Genomic DNA, 27,815 nt, shown 5'->3' with positions numbered 1-27,815 from the left:
ATATTTTCAATTGTGCAACATTAATCGTCTCCGTCCTTTCCTCACTCCACATGCCGCTGCCGTTCTTGTTCACAGTGTTGTTACTGCTCGGATCGATTACTGTGATTCATTTCTTTTTGGTCTTACTCAAAAATCCATTAATGAGCTTTAATGTGTCCAGAACTCTGCTGCTCGTATCATCACCAGGACCCCTTCCACCCATCACATCACTCCTGTCCTGCAGCAGCTTTGTTGTTTCCAACCCACTTCAACTTGCTTTCCCCCTGCATGTTTTTTATTGGTTACACACATTAATATTCATAAAGCTTGTTGCTGTATTCTGGTTACAAAGTGTGATTGTGCTGTGCAAGCATGATTATACATTGTGTGTGGTTATATGATGGGAGTGCAGCTCTCCCAGATTGTTGTTGGTAGAATCTGTTCTTCTCAAGGCTGCTTGTTCCCCTTATCAATGTCATGCACGTAGTCATATGCGTAGGTTACATAGAGAGCAAACAGAAGCATTCTAGCTTTCTAAATGGCAACCTACAACACATACATTAAACCTAACAACTTTTGTACACATTTAAATGGTAAATGGCCTGTATTTGTATAGCGCTTTTTCTAGTCCCCTCTAGGGACCCCAAAGTGCTTTACACACCCAGTCATCCACCCATTCACACACACATTCACACATTGGTGGAGGCAGCTACAGTTGTAGCCACAGCTGCCCTGGGGCGCACTGACAGAAGCGAGGCTGCCATATTGCGCCATCGGCCCTTCTGGCCAACACCAGTAGGCAACGGGTGAAGTGTCTTGCCCAAGGACACAATGACCGAGACTGTCCGAGCTGGGGCTCAAACCAGCAACCTTCCGATTACAAGGCGAACTCCCAACTCTTGATCGTGGCTCAAGAGTTGGGAAGGCGGTTCATCATCTATCTCTGATGATGATCCCGTCTCGGTGTCTTAGATCTCCTTCTTCTCTCTCTCTAGCCCCGCCCCCTGTCTTGCCACCGTGGCTTTCAGCTGCTCTGCTCCTCGACTCTGGAGTTCACGACCTCCTGATTTAAGAAATATCTCTTCCTTCTCTCTCTTTAAGTCTAGACAAAAACTCACTGGTTCAAAATAGCTTATCCCACATAACCTCTCCACTCTGCTATGTTAAATTAGTTTTATGCCTTATGACTTTATGATTGTGTAAACTGCCTGCTTTTCTGTTGCTTTTATTATTCTGCTGTGTACAGTGTCCTTGAGTGTTCTTCAAATAAAATGTGGTCAATTTAAACTGATGATGGTGGTACTCTAATGCAGCGGTCCCCAACCCCCGGGCCTCGGACCGGTACTGGTCCGTGAGTCGTTTGGTACCGGGCCGCGAGAGTTGAGGCTCAGGTGTGAAATGTCTGGTTTTCAGGGTTTTTATCGGTTTTCAGCGTTATTTTGTTATCATTTTGATCGTTAACTGGGTTTTCCTGGGTCTTTTCACGTGTGTTATGAAAAAATCTTCTTTTTTTCGGTACCGGTACTAGTTTTATTTTGTTGTATTTATCCGCGACACCTTAAAGGTCGGTCCATGAAAATATTGTCGGGCATAAACCGGTCCGTGGCGCAAAAAAGGTTGGAGACCGCTGCTCTAATGTTTCCATTACTGCCACCATCAGGCCAAACCTCGCTATGATTATAATTATTTAAAGTTGTAGTTATTCATGGACCACTAATTTTGTACATTTTCTTCGTACATTTACATATTTTACACTATTTAACCTTTTTTTAAAAAAAGAAAAGCAGAACGATGTGCAGCCAGAGTTTATTTCATCATTTAAATGAACACACTGAAGTTACAGGTTGCAGACATGGTACAGAGAGGGTGGAGCTGCCTGCAGCTGTCTGTGGTGCTGAAGCTTTCAAACATTTCATACCAACACTGACTACAACTGTGACCACAGGGGGGCAGCATAGAGCCAGAGAGTGTTAGTGTAGCTGTTCAGCCCTATAGTAAGAAACAAGAAGACTGATGAAGGAAAAGCTTCTTCCACTGGTGTAACACACAGGTTTGTATGAAGTCACACTAACTAACCAGCAGTAACCCACATTTGATCAAAGCAGGGGCAGAACTTTAATAACAGGTTATAATGTGTCATCACAGTTGTTGTCAATCCAAACACACTTTCTGATTGTTGCTGTTTATTGTAAAAGAACAACACACTTGTGGTCTGACCTAATGCTGCAGTGCAACAACAACTATACAAATGTGAGCTCAGTGCAGACTAGATGCTGGCTCACTGCAGCCTCTTGTGGTACAAAGTGGTATTACATGAGAGTACAGGCTGACATTAGCTGGATGCTAACTTCAGTTCATATGTAGATGTGTTGAACATGACGTCAGAGATGTTTTCTTTATATTCTGTTGATGTTTTTTAGTTTTGAAATATTTCAAAGTGTCTCCAAGTTAAATGTTGAGCCTTTAATATAGCGACACTTTTTCTCTCTTTTACTATTCAACCAATAAGTTACTGAGTAAGTTATTTTATCTGTAATTAAAGTCATCAACACTTAAAGCTTTATATGAAATATTTGTTTTTCAAATCCATCATACAAAAATTAAATACAACTTCCATATAAAATGCAAAACTAAATATATATGACTCACATAACACAATTAACATTTGATGTCTTTCTGTCACTTTCACATACACAGAGGTATAAAAATGTCCTTCTGATGTTCCAGCTGATCAGAACCTTTAAAATTCTTATTAATCAAACATAATTTTTGCTGAACTTTTAGAAACAAGACATTTACTGAAGTTTTAGGACCAACAGACTGATGAATAAACCAAGTAAAGCAAAGTAAAGACAAGCTGCACTTTGACTTTTATTAGAACAATTTGCTGGAACTACAGAGTAATGAAGTACTTCAAGGTTTTGTGTGGATGACTTCCAACCTTACTGTACAGCACAGAGCACAGAGGGACAATATATGTAATCAATATATGATGCAGAATGAACAAGTAAAGACTGTAAGCTGAGTCTGAGGCTCATGCAGGACATTTCATAGTGAGGTGTCTTTGGTTGGATTATTCAAACATTTACATCAAAGCACCAAACTCATTTCTCACAGATGAAGGTCGTTGAATCAGAATAATATAACTGTCTCCATTTCCCATCATAGTCACAGCAGACTCCAAAGTGACCATATTTGGCATTCCCATGTCTTTCTGCCCAGAACCTGTCAGAGAGATCAAATCTGATATGAAACTGGACTAAACTCATAACTATTGTCACATTCATATAAATATGCGTCTCTTTTGGAATATTTCCAATATTTGCTGTATTTCTTTCCCAGGTTTCTCGCCCACTTTCCCTCCTTTAGACTTTTCTCTGAGAATCATCATGCACACTAAAACAGCTTTCAAGCTTTGATGAATATGAAATCTTCCTGCTGTAAAAATGGAGAATAAAAAGAAGTCAGAGCTGACTTTCTGCTGTTTGAAACTGTTTGTCAGCTGTTTACAGACATCACTTTGAAATGTGTGTCTATCAGGTCATATTTACTGAAGCTTCTTCCTTCATATGTTCTGAAGTTTTACAAACACCAAAGAAGAAGAGACAGGAATTCTCTGAAACACTTTTTGTTCTGTGAGAAAAGAAACATTACAGCACAAAAACATGAAGACAAATTGAACAAAGTGAAATGTGTCGGTCGCTGCTTTGAACATGTTTCAATCCTGATTCCTTCAAACTGACTTGTTGTAACTGAACGTCATCACAGACTGCAGATGAAGAGAGTTCAAGCACAGCTGTTCATTCAAAGGAGGATTTCTGCTTTTCTTTACATTCAGTTTGTGGGGCTGTTGGAAAATAGCTCAGCTCATGTATTGCTGATCTATCTTCCAAAACATCAGTGTTTCACTTCTAAATAATAACTCTGGAATAGAAACAAACTAATGTCTCACGTTTCTGTCAGCGCTGATCCATCCACCCATTCCCATTTAGATCCTCCTGATGTCTGTTTGGCTTCCAGACCAATCCAAGAGTATCCTCTGAAATTACTGACAAATTCCTGTTTGAGAAGAGACACAAATATTGTCTCCAGTCATAATTCAGCACTTCTGTTGTAGTGACATCATCTTGTGAACATGTCTGAAGGAAGAATAACTGTGATGAAACTTTTCTTCCATTGTGCAGAAATCAGAAAGAGCCAAAGAATCAATGAATATCAGCTCCTCCTGTAGCTCAGTCAGTGTTGCAGTGGAATCAGTGTTAACAAATCATTTGATTCAGTTGGATTGAATCAGAAAAATAATCTGGATTATGAGGATTTCTCTCATTTTATAACATTTCTGTTATTTCAATGTTTTGTGTTGACTTGGTTTCTAAGGATCATCTGAACTGGTTCCCATTTAATCCTGGTTCTTTAACTGCTTTGAATTCCTCTCCTTCATAATTCAATGTGAATCTCCAGTTTGCTGTATTGTAATCGATCCACCTCCCAAATCCTGCAATCATTTCCTGAATGGATTCTCTAATCTTCTCTCATCGGTTATTGTTCATAAAGTCATTTTAGTAGATGAGTCTAATTTACTTATTGATGATCCCTCTAACAACACTGCCACACAATTGATGAACACTGCAGCATCATTTCATGTAGTGCATCATGTTGTCGGCCCCACACATAACGCTGACCTTCCACATGTCTGACCTACTATCCAACCACAGATGTATCATCTTTGACAGGCTTACAGTCAGTGTTGTCTTCCCAGAGACAAACTGCTGTCACTCCCATGTCTTCTAATGACTGTGGACATTTTTAGATTTCTTCACTGGCAACATCAACAGTATCAGGTCAGAGTTCAAGTCTGTACCTCTTCAACCGCCCCAAGTCTCTCCTCCAGTTCTGTTGTTGGAGTTCAAACTCCTTCCTGCTGCCATCTCCCCCTGACTTCTCTCTATTAGAAACCAGTCCCTTTCATTTCAGCTGACTTTCAAACAGCCAGAGTCTTTGTGAGTGGGATCAACCCTCCTTACATCCCACTGTTTTAAATCAAGTTGCTCGTCAGCTCCTTCAGATCTTTGATCAATTCCAACCTGGTTCCAGACAAACCACAGCACTGAAACAGCTTTCATGAAAGTTACTAACCAGATTCTTCTGCGCTGGGATAAAGACTCCATTTGAGTCCTGCTTGACTTCTCTGCAGCCTTCATACTGTTGATGGTGCTCCTCTTATTAACACACTACAAACTGGCATCACTGGTGCTGCTCTCACATGGTTTTCTTCATACTTATCAAACAGATACTTCATATTAATCAATGTGTGTCCTCATCTGAGTCCCACATGCCTCAGTCCTTGGACCAGTTCTGTTCTCTTTATAAATGCTGCCCCTGTGACATCTGCTTAATGGTTTTAATGGGATCTCCTAGCACTGCTGTGCAGATGACACACACACTAATGCTTTTCTGTCGAGCCTCTCCTGCCTCAGTGAATGCTTCTCTGTCATCACTTCATGGATTTAAACTTCCTTCATTGAGTTCATACTTTCTCCTGCCTGATTATTGTAATTCACTTTTCACCTGCATTTCTCAGTCCTCCATAGTTGGTCTGCAGTTAGTGCAGAACTCAGCAGCAAGGCTGCAAACAAAACCTGGCCTGCAGTCTCATATCTCACCTATTCTTGCTTCTCTTCACTGGCTTACAGTGAAATTCAGAATCCTCTTTTAAATCCTGTTATGAACATATAAAGCTGTGCATGAACAGGCCCCTGCTTATATAGCAGAGCTTCTTGGACCTTATCACTGCAGCCGGCCTCTCTGATCATCTAATCAGCGTCTCCCAACTGTCCCTCGCTCTGATTTGAACACCAGAGGCCATCGTGCTTTTGAGCTTGTTGCAGCCAAACTGTGGAACAGCCTTCCTCAGACTATCAGGTCAGCTGACTGTTAACGGCTGAAACTCATTTTTACAGGTTAGCTCTCCCTCAATCTTTTCCCCTTTATTTTCCTCCATAGTTTCTAACTGTTGTGTTTCTGATGGAATGAATGTGCTGCTTTGTTTATGTGTCTGTATGTTTGCACATGTATACTTATCATCAATGTGTGGCTTTAATTCACAGTATGAAAAACTTTGTAACTCACTGTCAGCTCCATCAAAGATCACACAGACATGAACAAACACACCCACCTGTTCCTCTTTGCTGTTTATCATCACCAGATCAGCTCCTTTATCCTGACAGGCTCTCCTGCTGTCAGACCAAGTTTTCCACAAAGTGTATTTAAAGTAGCAGCTGCATCCAAATCTCGTCCATTCTTCAGGACACTTCTCTTAAAGTCAAACACATGTTTTAAAATCAGACTTTGTGTCCTGTTGTATCACATTAATCTTTGGTTCCTGTCATTTTCCCTGTAAATGCTTCATTTAAACTCAGGTTTTCTCTCTTATTCATAATGAACTGAAACTTACATTTATACAGAGAAACTGTTACACAGCATCAAACATGTAGGATTCAAAACAAAGACACAATCAGGTTATCACTGTGTAACACTGATGTTTTCTATCAGTTATTCAAACTTTATTACCTTCTATCTTCTCCTTCAGCTTCTTCACTTCTTCCTGTAGCTGACTGTGGTTTTTACTCAGTTCATCATAACGGCTCTGTAACTGAGTCAGGCTGGTTTTTGTGCCTTTAGAGTAAAAAGATTCAAATTAAGTTAAAATGTTCTACAAATATATCTGTGATATAAGAACTTGGTGTTTGCTTACCTTGAAGTTCATCCTGGAGCTCACTCTTGTTCAAAGCACCTGAAATATTTCAGTGAAACCAAAATAAAATAAAATAAAATGAGTGAAACGTTGAACAGAAATAATCTTCTTCCTCTGCTTTGTCAAATATCAATAAGAGTCAGAAACTTGCAGCCATTGTTCTTTAACATGTCCTGTGGGTGGAGGTGTTAGAACTACAGGAAATCTGATGAGCTAAATACGTATCAACTGTGAACAAAAACCACTGACAAGATTCAGAATAATTGTGCTTCAGTGTGGAGGAAGAAGGTGAAGAGTCAAACAGCATTTCTACACCTGTAGTCAGAGATGTTATCTTTAGGTTTTTGAAAGAACAGACAAGCTGCCGTGGGAATCAACACTTCCTCATATCAAAGGTGTTTCCATGTGATCAGGTACTTCCTGTGGAAGTGCAGCTCTCACTGTGTGTTTCCTGTTTTACTCTGAAGGAGTTTGTAGGGCTGAGCTGCCCTTGACTGTGAACAGTTTCTCCTGTTTATGTTAGTTTGGGAGGTCAGCTGCTGTCATTTGGTTTGTTTCTTTTTTTTAACTTAACACAAGAAGCTGATTCAAAATGTAAAATCAGTTACCTTTCAAATCCGTCTCCAACTCTGACAGTTTTTAATAGTTTCTTACCTTCCATCTCGTCCTTCAGCTGCTCTTTTTCCAAACTCACCAAAATATCTGGTTAGAAATGCAACAAAACCGAAGATTTAAAATTTAAAATGATTTAAATAAAGTTTTTCATTTTCCAATGAGATGAATGGAGCTAACATTAGCTTGTTAGCTACCTGCTTAATACACCAAGTGAACTAACTAGTCGCACAATGACAGACGGCCACTGTCTAACATAGTGTGGCTGCACCTGCATCAGTCTGCAGCAGATGCTGCTGCCTGTCTGCTTTGTTGATGTAATCACAGAATCAGCGTGTTGAGTGAAGAGTTTGAAGGAACAACAAGAACATTCACTCCACAACACACACAAGATATGAGCCAGGAATCATGCACACAGACACACACCTGCTAATCAGTGCTAAGTAACAGACTCATGAAATACTAGAAGCTCAGTCAGCAAAACCAACGTGTTGGTCAGGCTGTACCACACAGCAGCTCATATTATTGATCAGAGAATTCCATTTAAAATGCCACCGTGCAGTTTTTATGAAGAGGAAACTATCCTTAGAGACCAAAACTCATTTGGTCCTGAATGGAAACATGTTTTTACTGCAGCAAAGGTGCTCATTTTAACATGGGAGTGTATCATGAGCATGATAATAAAACTCCTCACAGCGTGTTGTGATTCCAGCCAGAATCAGCAGATACAGAACCACCAGCTTCACTTCAACAGCTCTGAAACGGCTTCTTTTCACAGCTGGAAGCTTCTTCTGGGCTTTTATTTCTACGAAGGCAAAATGGAGAGAAAAGAATTTGTTAATTTAATTATTAAACATGTTTTAATCATAATTTGTTTCCCATTTTTCAAGCGTATTTTATTGGTTTATCGTCAGAAAGACTTTCCACCTGCAGCCGACCTGATGATGAGCTGAACAAGTTCATTCCAGCAGTTTTGATATTTACAGGAGACTTTGTCACATGTTTGTCTTCAGGTGACTTTTACATATGTGAGAACAGAGACTCTGATTGACAGAGAAACACTCGGATGTGACTCAGAAACAGACGAATGTGTATCAGTGTGTTTCACACAAAGACCAGATCATGAGGACAATGTTGGTTATTATAACATGAATATTATGTCATTAAAACAATATCTCCATGATTTGCTGAAATGAAAACAGAGTTGTTATTCATTGGTCTGATTTCCTGTCAGCTAAAACTAGCTGTGACAAGTGTGCTTCGAGTAGTTTCTGTGGTTATACTCGCTCCACAGTGTCGAGCAACACTTCCTTGTTTCTTATATTTCTGCCTTCACCACTGATCTGTGAGATAACTCCTCCAACACTTTTCTGTCAGCTTGTTTCTACACTTACTAAAATAACACCCTGATACTTTAAACTAGACACTTTTTATCATTTATTCTCTAAATAAACAGAAAACATTAAAAAATATAGAAACATATAAACCATGATAAGAGCAGAGACTGCACACCTTCACCAAAGCTTGAACTTTCCTCCACACCATGAATAAACTGAGTCTCTGGATCCAAAAGCTTTGATGGATCTGTATTAGTTTGATATTTTATTGAGAAGATGGAAACAGTCTCTCCTGATTCCTGATGCCTCAGTATTTGATACTTACCTCCGTCCTGTGTTGAAACATGGACCTGACGGTCTGTGCAGGAGTCCACATTCTCATGGAGGAGGACCAGTCCCTCCAGTCTCTCTCCTCTGTCCTCTCCTTTGCTGTATTTCACATTCATGCTCAACTCTGGATCCTCATCAATGATGGAAGACATTTTAAGATGCTCAGTTTTCAGCAGTATCAGTTTCCTGTGCAGCAGAGCCGTCACTCAGTCGCTGTGTTTCTCTGTTAACTGGAGCTTTTCTATGTGAAGCTGATTCTGATTCTGCAGTAAATCATAAGTAAATGTTGGTCCTCTGTATTCTGATGCTGCTGTCGCTTCGCTGTCTCTGTCTCTCTGTGAGCTGCTTTCAACAGGAGGTACAGACGTCATGACAGGAAAAGCTAAACCACATTTTGTTCATAGTTAGAATTAAAACTGATAACACAAAGTCCAGATAAACAGAATCAACTTTCTGGGTTTATTCAACAAATTAAACTAAATTTCCTTCAAAATAAAATGTTTGCATTTTATTTTATTTATTTATTCATTCATGGTTTGAGTTTATGAACTCTACTTTTTCACAGATATTTCTTTGTTGTTGTTTTTTGGACAGAGACCATTGAAACAGTAAAGAAAGTGGAGAGAGAGGGGCTGAGCTGCAGCACAGAGCCTGGGCTGAACATGAACCTGAGCCTCTGCAGTACTTTTTACTGCTGCTAGTCTTTCTGTCCTGACAGATGTGATGATCTGATCTGTGACTAAATAAGAACACAGACGTGTTTATATGACAGCCGAGTCACATGATGGAACAAATTTATAGGACAAAATGATAAAAGTGCATCTGAACGGTTTCTGAAAATATTTTTCTTATCTGATATGAAACTCACGAATACGTTGTGCAACATTTAATGTGCCACGCATCCTCGTGTCCTCATTTGACATCATCAGATGTTACAGCCGAGATAAAATGGAGGGAGAGAGGTTGACAGCGAGTCTTGAGATGTGAGAGACTTGTCATGTTTAGTGTGTTTGGAGTGTGTAGATAGCAGTGTCAGGAAAGTTCCTATGAAAAAGTAATTAATTATAGTAACTAGTTACTTCTTCAAAAAGTAACTGAGTTACTAGATTCTAAAAGTAATTAATTACTTGAAAAGTAACTTTTGTGTTACTTTAAAAAAATGTTTAACACTCTGGGGTCCAGGGTATAATCCATTTTTAACTACTTTTGATGTTTCCTCCACATTTCACCTTTCAAAACTATTTACTTGCCTTGTTTGGTCTCATTCTTTTCAGCACAACCTCACGTGTCTGAATTTACAGTCATGTTTTCATTTTGACAAACTGTATTAACACAACTGATCAAAATCAGACAAAAAACTGTAACAACCACAAACATGTTTAATGATCATATTTCATAACTTTAAATGCAAATATAAACTGTCAATTTTAAAATCCTATGCACAAGTTTTGCAAACAACAAAGTTATTTGCATCCATTTAATTTTACCTTGATTTTTTAAATAACCATTTCAAACTATTTACAGAACAATCAGCTGTTCTTCAACAAGATGTCACACAAATTATTTGTGCCAAATATTTCTGTCCACTATAAAGGAAACATCACAGCCTGATACCTGCAGGTCTGACAGCAGCAGGTGTGACACTCCTGTTCCTACCTGGAGACAGCAGTCGCCTCATTGTTCTGACACACAACACAAAACTATCCACAACACTACACACTAACTACACAAGACAACACACTAACTACACACTCCAAACACGCTAAACGTCACAAATCTCTCTCTCTCTCTCTGTCACTCCTAAAACATCTCCCTCTTCCTAAACAACCAAATGTCATGTTGCCATATCATTTTTTAATTGGTCGACATGGTGCATTTTTCCACCAACACAAAATGGGTGTTTTTGTTTTGTTTTTTTTATTTTTTGTTCATAAGCAGAGAGGTCTCGCTGCGCTGTCCTTAGACAGCAAACGTGACGAAACTATTGAGGGAAAAACGCTGCGTATATATTGTTTATCATGACTCTGGTTTTACGTGGCACAATTTACAAACCTTGTTGCTTTGTCATCTTGAAGTGGTCATGTGATTGGCTTACCACGACTACTTTATTCTTCCTCAGTCAAACAGCAGCACTCGTGCCATTGTTTTGCCTCCTGAGCTCCAGGTGTTGTGCCAAAAACTGATCGTCTACCAGAAAGTGATTGCTGTCCGTGGGCAATCTGTAGCGTCCAGATTACTTACAGCTACTCACGTGCAACTGATATAAGATGCAGTAAGCTGAACACAGCTTCAACCGTCTGTTTGTTGAAAAATAGTAACGCGACCGCATTTTCTTGTTAGTAACCACAGCTGGACTGGCGGTGATTTTTTGTTTTTACGGCCGATGATTATTTATTTCATTTTTTTAGTAACGGTATAAACAATGAAAGGTGTTGGATTGGCCAGATGCTGGCCGATGTGTCAAAATAACTCAGTTGTTTGGTGGTGGCTGTGGCGGAGCTTCCACAGAGGCCAGCAGGTGGATGTTCATAAGGTTAGTTAGTAGAGTTGCCGTCCCGTACAAACGGAATCGTCCCACATTCAGAGAAAATATTACGCGGTAAATGACGTCAGTGCGCACACTGTGTCTGAGGAGGATGTGCAGAAGTGCTTCAGGAAGGTGAACGCACGCAAAGCTACTGGTCCGGACGGGATTCCCGGCCGCGTCCTCAAGTCATGCGCGGCTCAGCTGTCTGGAGTGTTCACGCACATCTTCAACCTTTCCCTCTCTCTGTCTGTAGTCCCAGCCTGCTTCAAAATGGCCACCATCGTCCCTGTACCCAAATCCTCCACCATCTCCTCATTGAACGACTGGCGACCTGTAGCCCTGACCCCCATCGTAAGCAAATGCTTCGAGAAGCTGGTCAGGGACTTCATCTGCTCTGCACTACCCGACTCACTGGACCCTCTACAGTTTGCATACCGCCACAACAGGTCCACTGATGATGCCATAGCCCTGACACTACACACTGCCCTGTCACACCTGGAGAAGAGAGACACGTATGTGAGGATGCTGTTTGTAGATTACAGCTCAGCATTCAATACCATCGTTCCCTCAAAGCTGGACAGGAAACTGCAGGATCTAGGACTGAACAGCTCCCTCTGCAGCTGGATCCTTAGCTTCCTGTCTGACAGACGCCAAGTGGTCAGACTGGGCAGCATCACCTCATCCCCCATCACACTGAACACTGGTGCTCCACAGGGGTGTGTACTGAGCCCTCTCCTGTACTCACTCTACACCTACGACTGCACGGCCACTAACAGCTCCAACATCATTGTGAAGTTTGCGGACGACACTACAGTGGTGGGTCTTATCACCAATGGTGATGAGACGGCTTACAGGGAGGAGGTCAGCGCCCTGACCCACTGGTGTCAAGACAACCATCTCACCCTCAACGTCGCAAAGACAAAGGAGTTGATAGCGGACTTCCGGAGGTGCAGAGAAGTACACACCCCCATCACCATCAACGGCGCTGCTGTGGAGAGAGTGAGCAGCTTCCGGTTCCTTGGCGTACATCTGGCTGAGGATCTTACGTGGTCAGTACACACAAACAAAACAGTGAAGAAGGCGCAGCAGCGCCTCTTCTTTCTCAGGAGACTGAAAAGATTCGGCATGAGCCCCCGCATCCTCAGGACCTTCTATCACTGTGCCATTGAGAGCATCCTCACTGGATGCATCACCACCTGGTACGGCAACAGCACCGCCTACAACTGCAAAGCTCTCCAGCGAGTAGTGCGGTGCTCTGAACGGATAATTGGAGGTGAGCTTCCCTCCCTCCAAGACATCTACAGGAAGCGGTGCCTGAGGAAAGCGGGGAGGATCATCAAGGACTCCAGTCACCCCAGCCATAAACTGTTCAGACTGCTTCCATCAGGAAGGAGGTTCTGCAGCATCCGGTCCCGTACCAGCAGACTGAGAGACAGCTTCTTCCATCAGGCCATCAGACTGCTGAACACTTCATAGACACCTCAGCTTCACTACTGGAACTTCAACATTATGCACTCCACACTGTATATAAATGCCACTTGTTTTGCACATGTCCAACTACCAACCTCTGTATATTTTATGTATTTTATCTTATTGTTTACTCTATTTAATTTGTAAAATATGTACATACGCACACACACACACACACACACACACACACACACACACACACACACACACACACACACACACACATATGTACACACACGTAGAAAAACATATTTAGTATACACATTCAGTAATATGCCATTCTTATATTTTGCTTGTTCTTATGGTATTGTATTTTTGCACACCTCTGTTGCTTGTGAAGATCGCACACAAGAATTTCACTCACATGTTGTGTACCAGTGTACCTGCACATGTGATGTGACTATAAAAGTCATTTGATTTGATTTGAAAAGGAACACAGTTTGTCCCGGACTTCAGCTTGAATGAAAAAAGAAACAAATGTAACCCTCGTAAGATTTACAGCAATCAGAAGTACAGGGTTCTTTGAATGCATCGTAGTTCTCGTCTGATAGTTTAATTCCCGGGCTTGCCCTGAAGGCATCACCTGCATCTCGGTGCGCGTGAAGGTGTGGTGTAGAAGAACAAAGACGGCAAGGAAAACCTCCATGCTGCCGTGGAGCACGGTTTTTCCCAGTTGAAAGAGAGAAAAGAGGTTCAATTAATATTTGTGAGAGAGCTGTCGTTAGCGGTGAACCACAGACGGGTACCTACCTCGAAGGAGTCGGAGTGTTTCTTCGAGCCTTTTGAACTATTCTGGTGAGTTAGCCTAGCTCACATAGCACCGCTATTGCAGTTCAATGCACTGTGACAAAAAAACAACTAACCAGTCAGAATAGTAGTAAATGTGTTTAATTATGTTTAAGATGTGTTTTCATAGTATTGCAATGTTGTGACAGTTTTGTTTATTATGAGTGTTTAGTGTTTTTTCCTTTCTTGAGCCTGCTAGTTCAGCCGCGGCCAGCTAAGTGGTTATGCGATTAGGGTTGCCAACCGTCCCTTAAAAAACGGAATCGTCCCGTATTTAGAAACAAAAGTACACGTCCCGTATTGAGCTAATAAGCGACGCACTTTGTCCCGTAATACAGTGAGAATCAAAAGTAGTCTATAAATGTTAATGGAATTAACGCTTTGTTTGAAAACATAATTCCCAGCCCCTCTCCTGCTTTGTGACCAATGAGCTGACAGCACACTTATGACAATTCGAGTATGACAATTCAGATTACCGCTCATCTCATTGGTCGAGGAAAGGTCACTTAGGGAGAAAATACCGGAAGACAACAGGTGACCACAACAAGAAGCATGGCCAACAGGGAAACAAACGCCGTCACTGCGGTGCAAGTCTCGGACGACAGTACACCTAAAGCTGGGCAGACACTGTGCGATTTTTTCAGTCACGTTATTCAGCTCCTGCTCAAACTGCACGATTGACTCGCAGGGGTTAGAAGTTGGTAGGTCACGATGCAGGTCTCACACTATACGCCCGATGCTCTGATGCGACCTGAGTGCTCACACTGTGCCTCCATAACATGAAGGTTATAACAGAAAATCTGTCGCTCGCTCTCCCTCTCTGTCTTTCACTCACACAGACACACCACCACCATCAACTTTGCTAAATTGCTAATGAAAAACATTGATCAGGCAGCTGTGATTGAGCAGCATGTAAATCCAACTATTTTCATGGTTGTTGTGGTCGTGATAATTTTGTGATGCCACATGGAAAAGGCTCGGATGAGCTTTCCAAAGTTCTACAAGTTGTGCCTCCATCGCTTGTGTCCAGATCACAGGCTGCACAGCCGTGCTGCTCCATCTTTTTCACCGACGTTTACGTGTTTGCACGTGAGCAGTGTGCTTCTCGTTATCCCACGTATACTACACGATGCACGATGAAGGCCAAAATCGGGCCGATCACCAAGTCGGTCGCATGACTCAAAAATCGTCTCAAAATGGGCCAAAATTCACACAGTGTGCGCCCAGCATTAGAGCAGCAATGTTTGTTCACTCAGAGAAAGAAAAAAAAGGCTGCAAAAGTACAGGGAGGAATGGGAAAAGGGAAACACCTGGCTGGAAAAGTGCACGATAACACCTTTAAAGCGCACTGCACTGTGTGCCGGTGCACTTTTTCCATAGGCATGCTTCTAGTGGTGGGCACATGAAGAACATGAGGGGCGTGAAAGCTCGGGGAACCCTTAACCAATTTCTTGTCCACCAGGCCACGGCAGAAGCAGATATGGTATGTAAACACTGTTTGTTTTTTTAAACCCTCTGGTTAAGGTTAATATGGGCATGTGCAGTGAATATCAGCGCTATGTGGCCAGAAGTGTGATAATATAATTTATTTTGTGTAATAAACAACTGCAAGGATGGATGATTACAACAAATAGATCACTAATACATAAAAGTAATACATAGATGAATAATGATGATGAGTTATGATGCGTAATCATGGGAACAAGCGGGTTTACAAACAGGAGCAGCTGATTAGCTTTAGAAAAGCTGAAATAATACCTCAGCTGAAGCCAATTGTACTAAATGCACTATATGTGCACTGTTACAAGAATATTTTTGTTCTATTGTTTTATATTAATTTATATAATTTTAAGTTAAGCAGGACAGAGTTCTTTTAAAGAAAGATTTACTTATATTCTCAAAAGTTAAGCATGACAGGCTTCTGTTTAAGAAAGAGACCTGTTTTACTGTGTTAATGTTGTCATTTTGAGCTAAAAATAAACGGCTAAATGATCATTTGTTTCACATATGGTCATATCACAAAGAATATGCATCTGCTTAAATCAAATTCAAGTCAAATGGTTAAAAAATAATTTCACACACAAAAAAAAAAGAGCTACAAAATTCACCACACTGGGAAGGGTGAACTGGGTTGCCCGGCCCTGGCCACGAGGTGTCCCTTATTTATTTTTCAGGGAGTTGGCAACCCTAGTACAGGCTGGCATTAGCTGCTTAGAGGATGCTAACTTCAGTTCATATATAGATGTGTTGAACATGACGTCAGAGATGTTTTCTTTATATTCTGTTGATGTTTTGAAATATTTCAAAGTGTCTCCAAGTTAAATGTTGAACCTTTAATATAGCGACACTTAGAGCTCTGAAGCCGTTTTCTCTCTTTTACTATTCAACCAATAAGTTACTGAGTAAGTTATTTTATCTGTAATTAAAGTCATCAACACTTAAAGCTTTATATGAAATATTTGTTTTTCAAATCCATCATACAAAAATTAAATACAACTTCCATATAAAATGCAATACAAAATATATATGACTCACATAACACAATTAACATTTAATGTCTTTCTGTCACTTTCACATACACAGAGGTTTAAAAATGTCCTTCTGATGTTCCAGCTGATCAGAACCTTTAAAATTCTTATTAATCAAACATATTTTTTTCTGAACTTTTTGAAACAAGACCAAGAACTGTAGTTTTAGGACCAACAGACTGATGAATAAACCAAGTAAAGCAAAGTAAAGACAAGCTGCACTTTGACTTTTATTAGAACAATTTGCTGGAACTACAGAGTAATGAAGTACTTCAAGGTTTTGTGTGGATGACTTCCAACCTTACTGTACAGCACAGAGCACAGAGGGACAATATATGTAATCAATATATGATGCAGAATGAACAAGTAAAGACTGTAAGCTGAGTCTGAGGCTCATGCAGGACATTTCATAGTGAGGTGTCTGTCATGGTCCTGGGTCAGGTCGACCCAGCATTTTGAGTTTCTTATGTTTTGGTTTATTTTTGCATTATGGATTGGTTATTCTCTGGTGATACTGTTTTGATTACAATTATATTCTGATTCTTTAGTTATCTGATGATGATGTTGATGACGATGATGATTATGTTTGGTTTAGGTTGCCTGTGCTTAGTCTTCTCTGCCCGTATGTCCCTCTGTTTGTCCATGACGTCATTATGCCTGTTTACGAGTCTGTCTCTGTCTGGCGTGTGCTTCCTGTCTTATTTTGTAGGTCTGTGTCCTTTGTCAGTGCGTTCAGCTTTGTGCTCTCCCTGTCTCGTCAGTGTAATCAACGTCAGCCGTGTCTCCCAGCTGTTTCCTCTTTGCTCCGTTCACCTCTTGTATTTAGTGTCTGTGTCTTCCCCTACTCGGTGTCGCATCGTTAACGTCTGTTCACCCTCACTTGCTGCGTGTTTAGGATTTCCAGTCCTCCTGCATCTCTGTTTAGAGTTTTGTTTGCTTTTGTGAGTTTTATTTTATCTTGATGTTCTGCTCCAGCAATAAAGCTGCATTTTCTGTCTAAACCTCGTGTCCTGAGAATCCTGCATTTTGGGTCCACCACTCCTGCCTGCCTGCCACACAGCCGACCATGACAGTGTCTTTGGTTGGATTATTCAAACATTTACATCAAAGCACCAAACTCATCTCTCACAGATGAAGGTCATTGAATTAGGATAATATGACCATATCCATTTGCCATAATAGTCACAGCAGACTCCATAGTGACCAGAATAAGCATATGACCGTCTTGGTGAACAACTTGTCAAAAGTTGTCAAAACAATGTCAAAATGAACACAAAACGCTGGGTCAACGACCAGGACCATGACACCCAGAGACTTACAGGAAACCATTTTCATGTGTATGTAAGCGTTGCTGCAAAGTCCCCGTGCACTCTGTGTCTCTAAGCTTTCGACCTTCGAAAGACAGAGTGCCAACTCATATGAGCACATTTGCATTGTGTATAACAAAATAATTAAAACAGCTGCATTCAATTTTCAACCCTAATAAACTAACTCCAGATTTCCCTCAGTAATCCTGATTGATGTTGTCACAGTTCACCTGGTGAAGAGCACATTCCCAAAGGATTCTTTTTTCCCAGAGCATTTTAGCATGACACTCTTTGATTACCTCTCCATCACAGATATTTGTTTTTATCACAAAGCTGCTCTTGACAGTCCTGATAGATTTGAAACCATATTGGAAAAGATTTGTGAGAGCTGTTGTAAAAACTTTATCCCACCTTAATAGATCCATCACTAATGCACTGAACTCTTTAGTAAGAATTGGGAGCTCCCCCCCAAAACTGTGTCCTGTTTTCCAATCAGCTGTTTGTGTATAAAGTGCTGTCTCTTTGAGACATCTGTTATGTTCCCTGTATGTCCCTCTGTGAGCTCCAGCTCGCTCTTGTTCATTATATATCTGGATGTTAAAGACTTCTTTTTATTCTGAGTCCTGCGTTCGAGTCCTTCCCTCTCTTCCACACCTCGACCTGACAGTTATGTCTTAGACTGGATGTCAAATAGAAGTGAAGCTGAAACATTTTGTGACTAAAATAATATGAGACCATTTTTAGATGTTTAGGCCTCTAAATATAAATATAACTTCCATAGTTCAATGTGTTTAAATATGTGCATTTGCAAACTTTTTGTTTAATATTAATATTTTATATCATCATGAAATGTCACCACAGGGGGCAGCATAGAGCCAGAGAGTGTTAGTGTAGCTGTTCAGCCCTATAGTAAGAAACAAGAAGACTGATGAAGGAAAACACACAGGTTTGTATGAAGTCACACTAACTAACCAGCAGTAACCCACCTTTGATCAAACTGCTTTTATACAAATGATGTGAGGATGTAAAAGGAGCGTTTTGATTATTTATGAATGTATTGATTTAATATGACAATAATGGGGGTGGGGCCACCAGACCTGTCAACACTGGCTGAGTAACAAAAATATGAACACCAGACGAGAGTTAAACATTTTCATCATTTTCTTCCTGTGACTGAAAATCTCTTTGATTATCTCTGATATCGTCTGTACTGTCGTAGATGTGCATGTCCTCTTACACTCTGATGCCTCTTCCTTCACCTTTCTGCTCAGATAGCTGAGTCACAGCTGTGCTTTACTAACAGTTACTGCTCTGTGTTCACTGTGCTTGCACACTGATGCTGTCACAGTCCTGGGTCTATGACCCAGTTTTTGAGTTTTTCTTTTGGATAATTATTTTCTAGTTCCTGATTTTATTTTTTTTGTCTCCTCAGTCTGTCATGTCCTCATGTCTGTTTATCCACAGTTAAAGTGTCAAGTTCACATATTGCCATCTGAGTCTCAGTGTGTTTTTGTTACTTCCTGTTTTACTTTGATAATCTCCCATTTTGTGTGCGTTATATTGGTGTTCATGTCTCATCAGATTCTGTTCAGCTGTGTTCCCCAGGTGTGTCCACTCTGCACTAATCTCCTCCTGAGTAAATATTGTCTGTCTCCCTCTGGTCTCTGTCATGTTGTCCCATCAAGCTGTGTTCCTGTGAATTTCATGGGTTCTGTGTCCTCCCAGTTGTTTCCCAGTTTCTTAGTTTCTAGTTTAATGTGTTGCCTGAGGTTTTGTTAGTGGTGCCAAGATGAAGCTTCATGAAGCACTGAAGCTTTCCATCCAACTGGCCACTTATGAGCCGACGCTTCATGGCGTGTCACTTGCTCTACTGTGCCATCAAGTGGACAATAAATGTAAAACAGGCAAAGACATTATAATGACATAACTTTGGTGTGAAGCTTTGAATAGAACGAATAGAATAGAATAGAATAAATAGAATAGAAAGAATAGAATTAGTGAATAATGTTTGTGATGGCAGTACATAAATTCCAAATATAATCTTAATCTGTCTTTATGATCTTTATGATACAACATGTAATTTATTTTTATATCATAATAACCTTTTATTTTTATTTAATAAAATCTTTTCCACTGTGTTTTGCTTCAGTCAGTTTCTCTTTTTTTGAGATGATTTCACCTGATTTAGAAAAAACCCTTTCACAGCTCACAGATGAAGCAGGTGTAGCCGAAGAAGCAACAGCAAGTTTATACAAGTTGGGATGAACATTTCCAGTCCTGCCCAGTACTCGTGGGGATTCTTCAGTCTTCCACTGTTTGGTTCACTCAGGTATGTTTGGACCTGCACTGTTGTGTCTGTAATAAAATTTTGAGTCCTCGTCTGCAGGACTGTGGTGTCCAAACTAGGCCTGAAAAACCAAAACCCCTGCACCACTTTTATATTTCATGATTCAAATTAAAACAAAACACAACATGCAGAGAAACAGAATCAACTTTCTGGGTTTGTCCAAAGTTTATTTAACAAATTATACAGCATGTATTAATGTTATATTTTTATTTATTCATACATGATTTGAGTTTATGAACTCTACTACTCCCATAGTTATTTCTTCAGTGTTGTTTTTGGACAGAGACCATTGAAACAGTACAGAAAGTGGGGAGAGAGGGGCTGAGCTGCAGCACAGAGCCTGGGCTGAACACAAACCTGAGACTCTGCAGTACTTTTTACTGCTGCTAGTGTTTCTGTCCTGACAGATGTGATGATATCATCTGTGCTCTGTGATGTGCTGGTGCATGAAAATGTTTGCAGACTTTAGATTGGTCACTGAAAATATAAGACGTGCTGTGGTCGTTATTCTAAATGTGTTCAGAAATGTGGGAAACGATTGAAATACCCTGAAATATCTAAAGATTCAAAGTTCTAACATGGAAGTATTTGGGACAGCAGCTTCATCTAAAATGCAGCGTGGTCTTTCAGTCTGATCCCCCCATGTTTGTATGTCAATTTTTTCTGTTATTTGAGACGTCTGTTGATAAACTGATGGGGAGACTGTGCAAGTAAAGCCTTGTTTTGAGTACATTTTCCTCACCAGTTTCCACTTTAGGCGCTGAAAACACATATTAGACACCAGCTATTTATTTTGTGATTTATATAAATATATTTCATATAAACAGTCAACATGCAGTAAAAGAAATATCTAAATATGTATTTGTATGTATTATTTCCCATCCACGAGTCTGAAAATAATAATGCTGCTCTATGTTCACTGCATCTCAGCACCTGTTTGTATCACTTCTGCTGATGCTGCAGACCGCTGTGTCTATTTTATATTTGAATTGGCCTTTTATATTTTCTTCTACTGTTTCTATTTTGTCTTATTTCTGTTTAAGAAAGACATGGTACAGAGAGGGTGGAGCTGCCTGTAGCTGTCTGTGGTGCTGAAGCTTTCAAACATTTCATACCAACACTGACTACAACTGTGACCACAGGGGGGCAGCATAGAGCCAGAGAGTGTTAGTGTAGCTGTTCAGCCCTATAGTAAGAAACAAGAAGACTGATGAAGGAAAAGCTTCTTCCACTGGTGTAACACACAGGTTTGTATGAAGTCACACTAACTAACCAGCAGTAACCCACATTTGATATTTTTTGCTGAACTTTTAGAAACAAGACATTTACTGTAGTTTTAGGACCAACAGACTGATGAATAAACCAAGTAAAGCAAAGTAAAGACAAGCTGCACTTTGACTTTTATTAGAACAATTTGCTGGAACTACAGAGTAATGAAGTACTTCAAGGTTTTGTGTGGATGACTTCCAACCTTACTGTACAGCACAGAGCACAGAGGGACAATATATGTAATCAATATATGATGCAGAATGAACAAGTAAAGACTGTAAGCTGAGTCTGAGGCTCATGCAGGACATTTCATAGTGAGGTGTCTTTGGTTGGATTATTCAAACATTTACATCAAAGCACCAAACTCATTTCTCACAGATGAAGGTCTTTGAATTAGAATAAGATGACTGCATCCATTTCCCATCACTGTCACAGCAGACTCCAAAGTGACCATATTTGGCATTCCCATGTCTTTCTTCCCAGAACCTGTCAGAGAGATCAAATCTGATATGAAACTGGACTAAACTCATAACTATTGTCACATTCATATAAATATGCGTCTCTTTTGGAATATTTCCAATATTTGCTGTATTTCTTTCCCAGGTTTCTCGCCCACTTTCCCTCCTTTAGACTTTTCTCTGAGAATCATCATGCACACTAAAACAGCTTTCAAGCTTTGATGAATATGAAATCTTCCTGCTGTAAAAATGGAGAATAAAAAGAAGTCAGAGCTGACTTTCTGCTGTTTGAAACTGTTTTGTCAGCTGTTTACAGACATCACTTTGAAATGTGTGTCTATCAGGTCATATTTACTGAAGCTTCTTCCTTCATATGTTCTGAAGTTTTACAAACACCAAAGAAGAAGAGACAGGAATTCTCTGAAACACTTTTTGTTCTGTGAGAAAAGAAACATTACAGCACAAAAACATGAAGACAAATTGAACAAAGTGAAATGTGTCGGTCGCTGCTTTGAACATGTTTCAATCCTGATTCCTTCAAACTGACTTGTTGTAACTGAACGTCATCACAGACTGCAGATGAAGAGAGTTCAAGCACAGCTGTTCATTCAAAGGAGGATTTCTGCTTTTCTTTACATTCAGTTTGTGGGGCTGTTGGAAAATAGCTCAGCTCATGTATTGCTGATCTATCTTCCAAAACATCAGTGTTTCACTTCTAAATAATAACTCTGGAATAGAAACAAACTAATGTCTCACCTATCTGTCAGCGCTGATCCGTCCACCCATATCCATTTATATCCTCCTGATGACCCTTCATATCCTCCTGGTATCCATTTAGCTTTCAGACCAATCCAGGACTCTCCTCTCAGGTTCAGTTCATTGACAAATTCCTGTTTGAGAAGAGACACAAATATTGTCTCCAGTCATAATTCAGCACTTCTGTTGTAGTGACATCATCTTGTGAACATGTCTGAAGGAAGAATAACTGTGATGAAACTTTTCTTCCATTGTGCAGAAATCAGAAAGAGCCAAAGAATCAATGAATATCAGCTCCTCCTGTAGCTCAGTCAGTGTTGCAGTGGAATCAGTGTTAACAAATCATTTGATTCAGTTGGATTGAATCAGAAAAATAATCTGGATTATGAGGATTTCTCTCATTTTATAACATTTCTGTTATTTCAATGTTTTGTGTTGACTTGGTTTCTAAGGATCATCTGAACTGGTTCCCATTTAATCCTGGTTCTTTAACTGCTTTGAATTCCTCTCCTTCATAATTCAATGTGAATCTCCAGTTTGCTGTATTGTAATCGATCCACCTCCCAAATCCTGCAATCATTTCCTGAATGGATTCTCTAATCTTCTCTCATCGGTTATTGTTCATAAAGTCATTTTAGTAGATGAGTCTAATTTACTTATTGATGATCCCTCTAACAACACTGCCACACAATTGATGAACACTGCAGCATCATTTCATGTAGTGCATCATGTTGTCGGCCCCACACATAACGCTGACCTTCCACATGTCTGACCTACTATCCAACCACAGATGTATCATCTTTGACAGGCTTACAGTCAGTGTTGTCTTCCCAGAGACAAACTGCTGTCACTCCCATGTCTTCTAATGACTGTGGACATTTTTGGATTTCTTCACTGGCAACATCAACAGTATCAGGTCAGAGTTCAAGTCTGTACCTCTTCAACCGCCCCAAGTCTCTCCTCCAGTTCTGTTGTTGGAGTTCAAACTCCTTCCTGCTGCCATCTCCCCCTGACTTCTCTCTATTAGAAACCAGTCGCTTTCATTTCAGCTGACTTTCAAACAGCCAGAGTCTTTGTGAGTGGGATCAACCCTCCTTACATCCCACTGTTTTAAATCAAGTTGCTCGTCAGCTCCTTCAGATCTTTGATCAATTCCAACCTGGTTCCAGACAAACCACAGCACTGAAACAGCTTTCATGAAAGTTACTAACCAGATTCTTCTGCGCTGGGATAAAGACTCCATTTGAGTCCTGCTTGACTTCTCTGCAGCCTTCATACTGTTGATGGTGCTCCTCTTATTAACACACTACAAACTGGCCTCACTGGTGCTGCTCTCACATGGTTTTCTTCATACTTATCAAACAGATACTTCATATTAATCAATGTGTGTCCTCATCTGAGTCCCACATGCCTCAGTCCTTGGACCAGTTCTGTTCTCTTTATAAATGCTGCCCCTGTGACATCTGCTTAATGGTTTTAATGGGATCTCCTAGCACTGCTGTGCAGATGACACACACACTAATGCTTTTCTGTCGAGCCTCTCCTGCCTCAGTGAATGCTTCTCTGTCATCACTTCATGGATTTAAACTTCCTTCATCTCAAACTGAAGTTGTGCTGTTTGGCTCAGTTCCTCTGAGGAGGTCAGTCAGTACATCGTCCCCCTCACCAGTAACATCCAATCACCTGTTAAAGATCATTTTGAACCAACAGCTGCATTTTGAGCCTCACATGTCAAAGGTCAGCCAGTCTTGTTTCCTTTAGCTCAGAAATATTGCAAAGATCAAATCTTTACTGTGATTCAATCATCTGGAACTTTGAGTTCATACTTTCTCCTGCCTGATTATTGTAATTCACTTTTCACCTGCATTTCTCAGTCCTCCATAGTTGGTCTGCAGTTAGTGCAGAACTCAGCAGCAAGGCTGCAAACAAAACCTGGCCTGCAGTCTCATATCTCACCTATTCTTGCTTCTCTTCACTGGCTTACAGTGAACTTCAGAATCCTCTTTTAAATCCTGTTATGAACATATAAAGCTGTGCATGAACAGGCCCCTGCTTATATAGCAGAGCTTCTTGGACCTTATCACTGCAGCCGGCCTCTCTGATCATCTAATCAGCGTCTCCCAACTGTCCCTCGCTCTGATTTGAACACCAGAGGCCATCGTGCTTTTGAGCTTGTTGCAGCCAAACTGTGGAACAGCCTTCCTCAGACTATCAGGTCAGCTGACTGTTAACGGCTGAAACTCATTTTTACAGGTTAGCTCTCCCTCAATCTTTTCCCCTTTATTTTCCTCCATAGTTTCTAACTGTTGTGTTTCTGATGGAATGAATGTGCTGCTTTGTTTATGTGTCTGTATGTTTGCACATGTATACTTATCATCAATGTGTGGCTTTAATTCACAGTATGAAGAACTTTGTAACTCACTGTCAGCTCCATCAAAGATCACACAGACATGAACAAACACACCCACCTGTTCCTCTTTGCTGTTTATCATCACCAGATCAGCTCCTTTATCCTGACAGGCTCTCCTGCTGTCAGACCAAGTTTTGTTCTCAGTGTATTTAAAGTAAAACTTGCTTCCAAATCTCCTCCATCGATCAGGACACTTCTCTTAAAGTCAAACACATGTTTTAAAGTCAGACTTTGTGTCCTGTTGTATCACATTAATCTTTGGTTCCTGTCATTTTCCCTGTAAATGCTTCATTTAAACTCAGGTTTTCTCTCTTATTCATAATGAACTGAAACTTACATTTATACAGAGAAACTGTTACACAGCATCAAACATTTAGGATTCAAAACAAAGACACAATCAGGTTATCACTGTGTAACACTGATGTTTTCTATCAGTTATTCAAACTTTATTACCTTCTATCTTCTCCTTCAGCTTCTTCACTTCTTCCTGTAACTGACTGTTGAGTCGTTTTGTCTCTGTAGAAAAAAACATGTTAAAAAATGTAAATATAAATTTTATCTGACATTAGTATTTTCTTGTTAATTTTAAATACTTTCTTACCTTGATGTTCAGTCTGTAGCTCGTTGTAACTGTGGTTCAGTTTATTGTGTTTGAAGTGAAGTTTGTTGAATTCACTCTTGTTCAAAGCATCTGAAATATTTCAGTGAAACCAAAATAAAATAAAATAAAATGAGTGAAACGTTGAACAGAAATAATCTTCTTCCTCTGCTTTGTCAAATATCAATAAGAGTCAGAAACTTGCAGCCATTGTTCTTTAACATGTCCTGTGGGTGGAGGTGTTAGAACTACAGGAAATCTGATGAGCTAAATACGTATCAACTGTGAACAAAAACCACTGACAAGATTCAGAATAATTGTGCTTCAGTGTGGAGGAAGAAGGTGAAGAGTCAAACAGCATTTCTACACCTGTAGTCAGAGATGTTATCTATATGCTTTGAAAGAATAGATTCGGACTCATGTGACATGTGCCTGTTCTCACTGAAAATATGTCTTTTTACATTCAGTCAAAGCTGCTCTGAGGCTTCAACACTTCCTCTTTCTGCTTATTTATAATTAATAAATGTTTCTTCCTGCAGCTTCCAGGAACTTCCTGCTTTCAGACGTCCTTTTGCAGGCGTCTCTGTTCTCACATCATAGATTTGTGATGTTTCTGCTGATCCAGCATTAAGTCTGTCACAGCTCCACCAGGAGCTAAAGGTCAGCTGAAGATCATCAACTGATTTAAAACATAGAATCAAACCACCTTAAAATCCAAACATCAGCAGCTGCTGGGAGTTTTCTCTGTGTTGTTGTTTTTGTTATTGTGGAGTCTTTACCTGATTATATAAAGAACCTCGAGGCAACTGTTGTTGTGATTTGATGTAATAAAAAAAGATTCATTGATGTATCCCAGCAGATGAATGGAGCTAACATTAGCTTGTTAGCTACCTGCTTAATACACCAAGTGAACTAACTAGTCGCACAATGACAGGCGGTCACTGTCTAACATAGTGTGGCTGCACCTGCATCAGTCTGCAGCAGATGCTGCTGCCTGTCTGCTTTGTTGATGTAATCACAGAATCAGCGTGTTGAGTGAAGAGTTTGAAGGAACAACAAGAACATTCACTCCACAACACACACAAGATATGAGCCAGGAATCATGCACACAGACACACACCTGCTAATCAGTGCTAAGTAACAGACTGATGAAATACTAGAAGCTCAGTCAGCAAAACCAACGTGTTGGTCAGGCTGTACCACACAGCAGCTCATATTATTGATCAGAGAATTCCATTTAAAATGCCACCGTGCAGTTTTTATGAAGAGGAAACTATCCTTAGAGACCAAAACTCATTTGGTCCTGAATGGAAACATGTTTTTACTGCAGCAAAGGTGCTCATTTTAACATGGGAGTCTGTGGGGACTGACTCGCTTTCAGCATCAGCCTCCAGTGGTCATTAAAGGAACTGCAGTGTTTGCTGCTTCTGTGTTGGCTTCATGTACTTCCTGTATTTGCTGTGGCAGAAGGACACGTTCTGGTTGTGAAGCTGCATGTTTGTTGGCTGCTGGGATTCAGTATCAGTCATACATTCATTTGCAGGAGAAGTTCAGAGGTTGTATCTTATCTTACAGCATATGGACAGGATGATGATCCCAGCTAACATCAGGAGGCACAGCACTCTTAGACCCAGTGTAGCACATCTGAAAGAGCCCTTCAGGACTGAAGGAGGATTCTGAGTCTGTGGTCCTGTTAGAAAGCAGTGTGGATGTTGGTTTGTGCTTATTTCCTGTCACTCTGTGATTAACACATAGTGGTCACTACAGGCTGTCTTGTATTTGTGTCAGTGTTGATGGTCTACTTACACCTAAACCACTACATTGGACACTGATGCGTCACTCCATACCAAACACTTAATTTCAAATGTATGTTGTCCACCTAAGTGGACATGTAAAAAACTCTTTGAAAAGTAATTCATGCATGAAAGGCTTAATAGACCTGCGGTTGTGGTTGTATCAGCTTAGCCAAAAACAAAAGAAATATAACATCTGCACTGTGACTAAAGTGTGTAAATAAATTTCCTGTTCACAGAGCTCTACAAATTCTTGTTTTTATAATTGACTTACCTCCTTCCTCCGACTGAAAATGATCATAACTATCTCTGATCTCATCTGCACTCTCGTAGATATCCACCTCCCTCTGCTCCCACTCTGCTCCGTCCTCCTTTCTGCTGTATCTCACCTTCTTTGATAGATCTGGTTCAGCATAAATATCTGAGGACATGTTGAGAGGACTGAGACGCTGAGCAGGAGTTTAAGCTGTACTCTAACAGTTCTGCAGTACTGACCCTGGTAGATATCGAGCTGTTCTGTACTGATGCTGCTCTCAGTGTTTCTTGTCCAGCCT

The 27,815-nt window shown here is 40.4% G+C and overlaps 2 protein-coding genes and 1 long non-coding RNA gene across 5 annotated transcripts; 1 reads left to right on the top strand and 2 right to left on the bottom strand.

Annotated features, from left to right (window-relative positions):
- Positions 1 to 1,842: 1,842 nt before the first annotated feature.
- Positions 1,843 to 9,364, bottom strand: LOC146548521 (CD209 antigen-like protein C). Of its 2 annotated transcripts, XM_085261361.1 has the most exons (8): positions 9,008 to 9,364; positions 8,040 to 8,150; positions 7,388 to 7,435; positions 6,734 to 6,772; positions 6,550 to 6,654; positions 6,155 to 6,294; positions 3,932 to 4,038; positions 1,843 to 3,204 (listed from the first exon to the last, which is right to left on the bottom strand). In XM_085261361.1, the coding sequence occupies exons 1-8, from the start codon at positions 9,162 to 9,164 to the stop codon at positions 3,084 to 3,086; spliced, it is 828 nt and encodes a 275-aa protein (XP_085117487.1). In that variant the 5' UTR covers positions 9,165 to 9,364; the 3' UTR covers positions 1,843 to 3,083. The 2 variants fall into 2 exon arrangements, with proteins under 2 accessions (XP_085117487.1, XP_085117486.1); XM_085261360.1 differs by lacking the exons at positions 1,843 to 3,204; positions 3,932 to 4,038 and having other exon boundaries at positions 5,552 to 6,294.
- A 4,261-nt stretch (positions 9,365 to 13,625) lies between these two features.
- LOC146548520 (uncharacterized) lies at positions 13,626 to 25,608 on the top strand. Of its 2 annotated transcripts, none has more exons than XR_014890326.1 (4): positions 13,626 to 13,804; positions 19,836 to 19,959; positions 21,025 to 21,224; positions 21,850 to 25,608. It is a non-coding gene; the product is annotated as an uncharacterized LOC146548520 (long non-coding RNA). The 2 variants fall into 2 exon arrangements; XR_014890327.1 differs by having other exon boundaries at positions 21,021 to 21,224.
- Positions 20,971 to 27,812, bottom strand: LOC146548519 (C-type lectin domain family 12 member B-like). The gene is made up of 7 exons (XM_085261366.1): positions 27,536 to 27,812; positions 27,042 to 27,158; positions 25,472 to 25,561; positions 25,324 to 25,386; positions 24,929 to 25,068; positions 22,461 to 22,594; positions 20,971 to 21,732 (listed from the first exon to the last, which is right to left on the bottom strand). Exons 1-7 carry the CDS (start codon positions 27,690 to 27,692, stop codon positions 21,612 to 21,614), a joined length of 822 nt encoding a protein of 273 aa, XP_085117492.1. The 5' UTR covers positions 27,693 to 27,812; the 3' UTR covers positions 20,971 to 21,611.
- Positions 27,813 to 27,815: the final 3 nt, after the last annotated feature.

The sequence above is a fragment of the Mchenga conophoros genome, linkage group LG22 (assembly GCF_057382185.1).
Source record: "Mchenga conophoros isolate Kocher_MC1m ecotype Shallow Benthic linkage group LG22, M_conophoros_male_GT1.1, whole genome shotgun sequence".
In the NCBI taxonomy this organism is placed as follows: Eukaryota; Metazoa; Chordata; class Actinopteri; order Cichliformes; family Cichlidae; genus Mchenga; species Mchenga conophoros.
The sequence above is the reverse complement of the archived record's forward strand: the minus strand, read 5'-3'. Positions and strand labels throughout refer to the sequence as shown.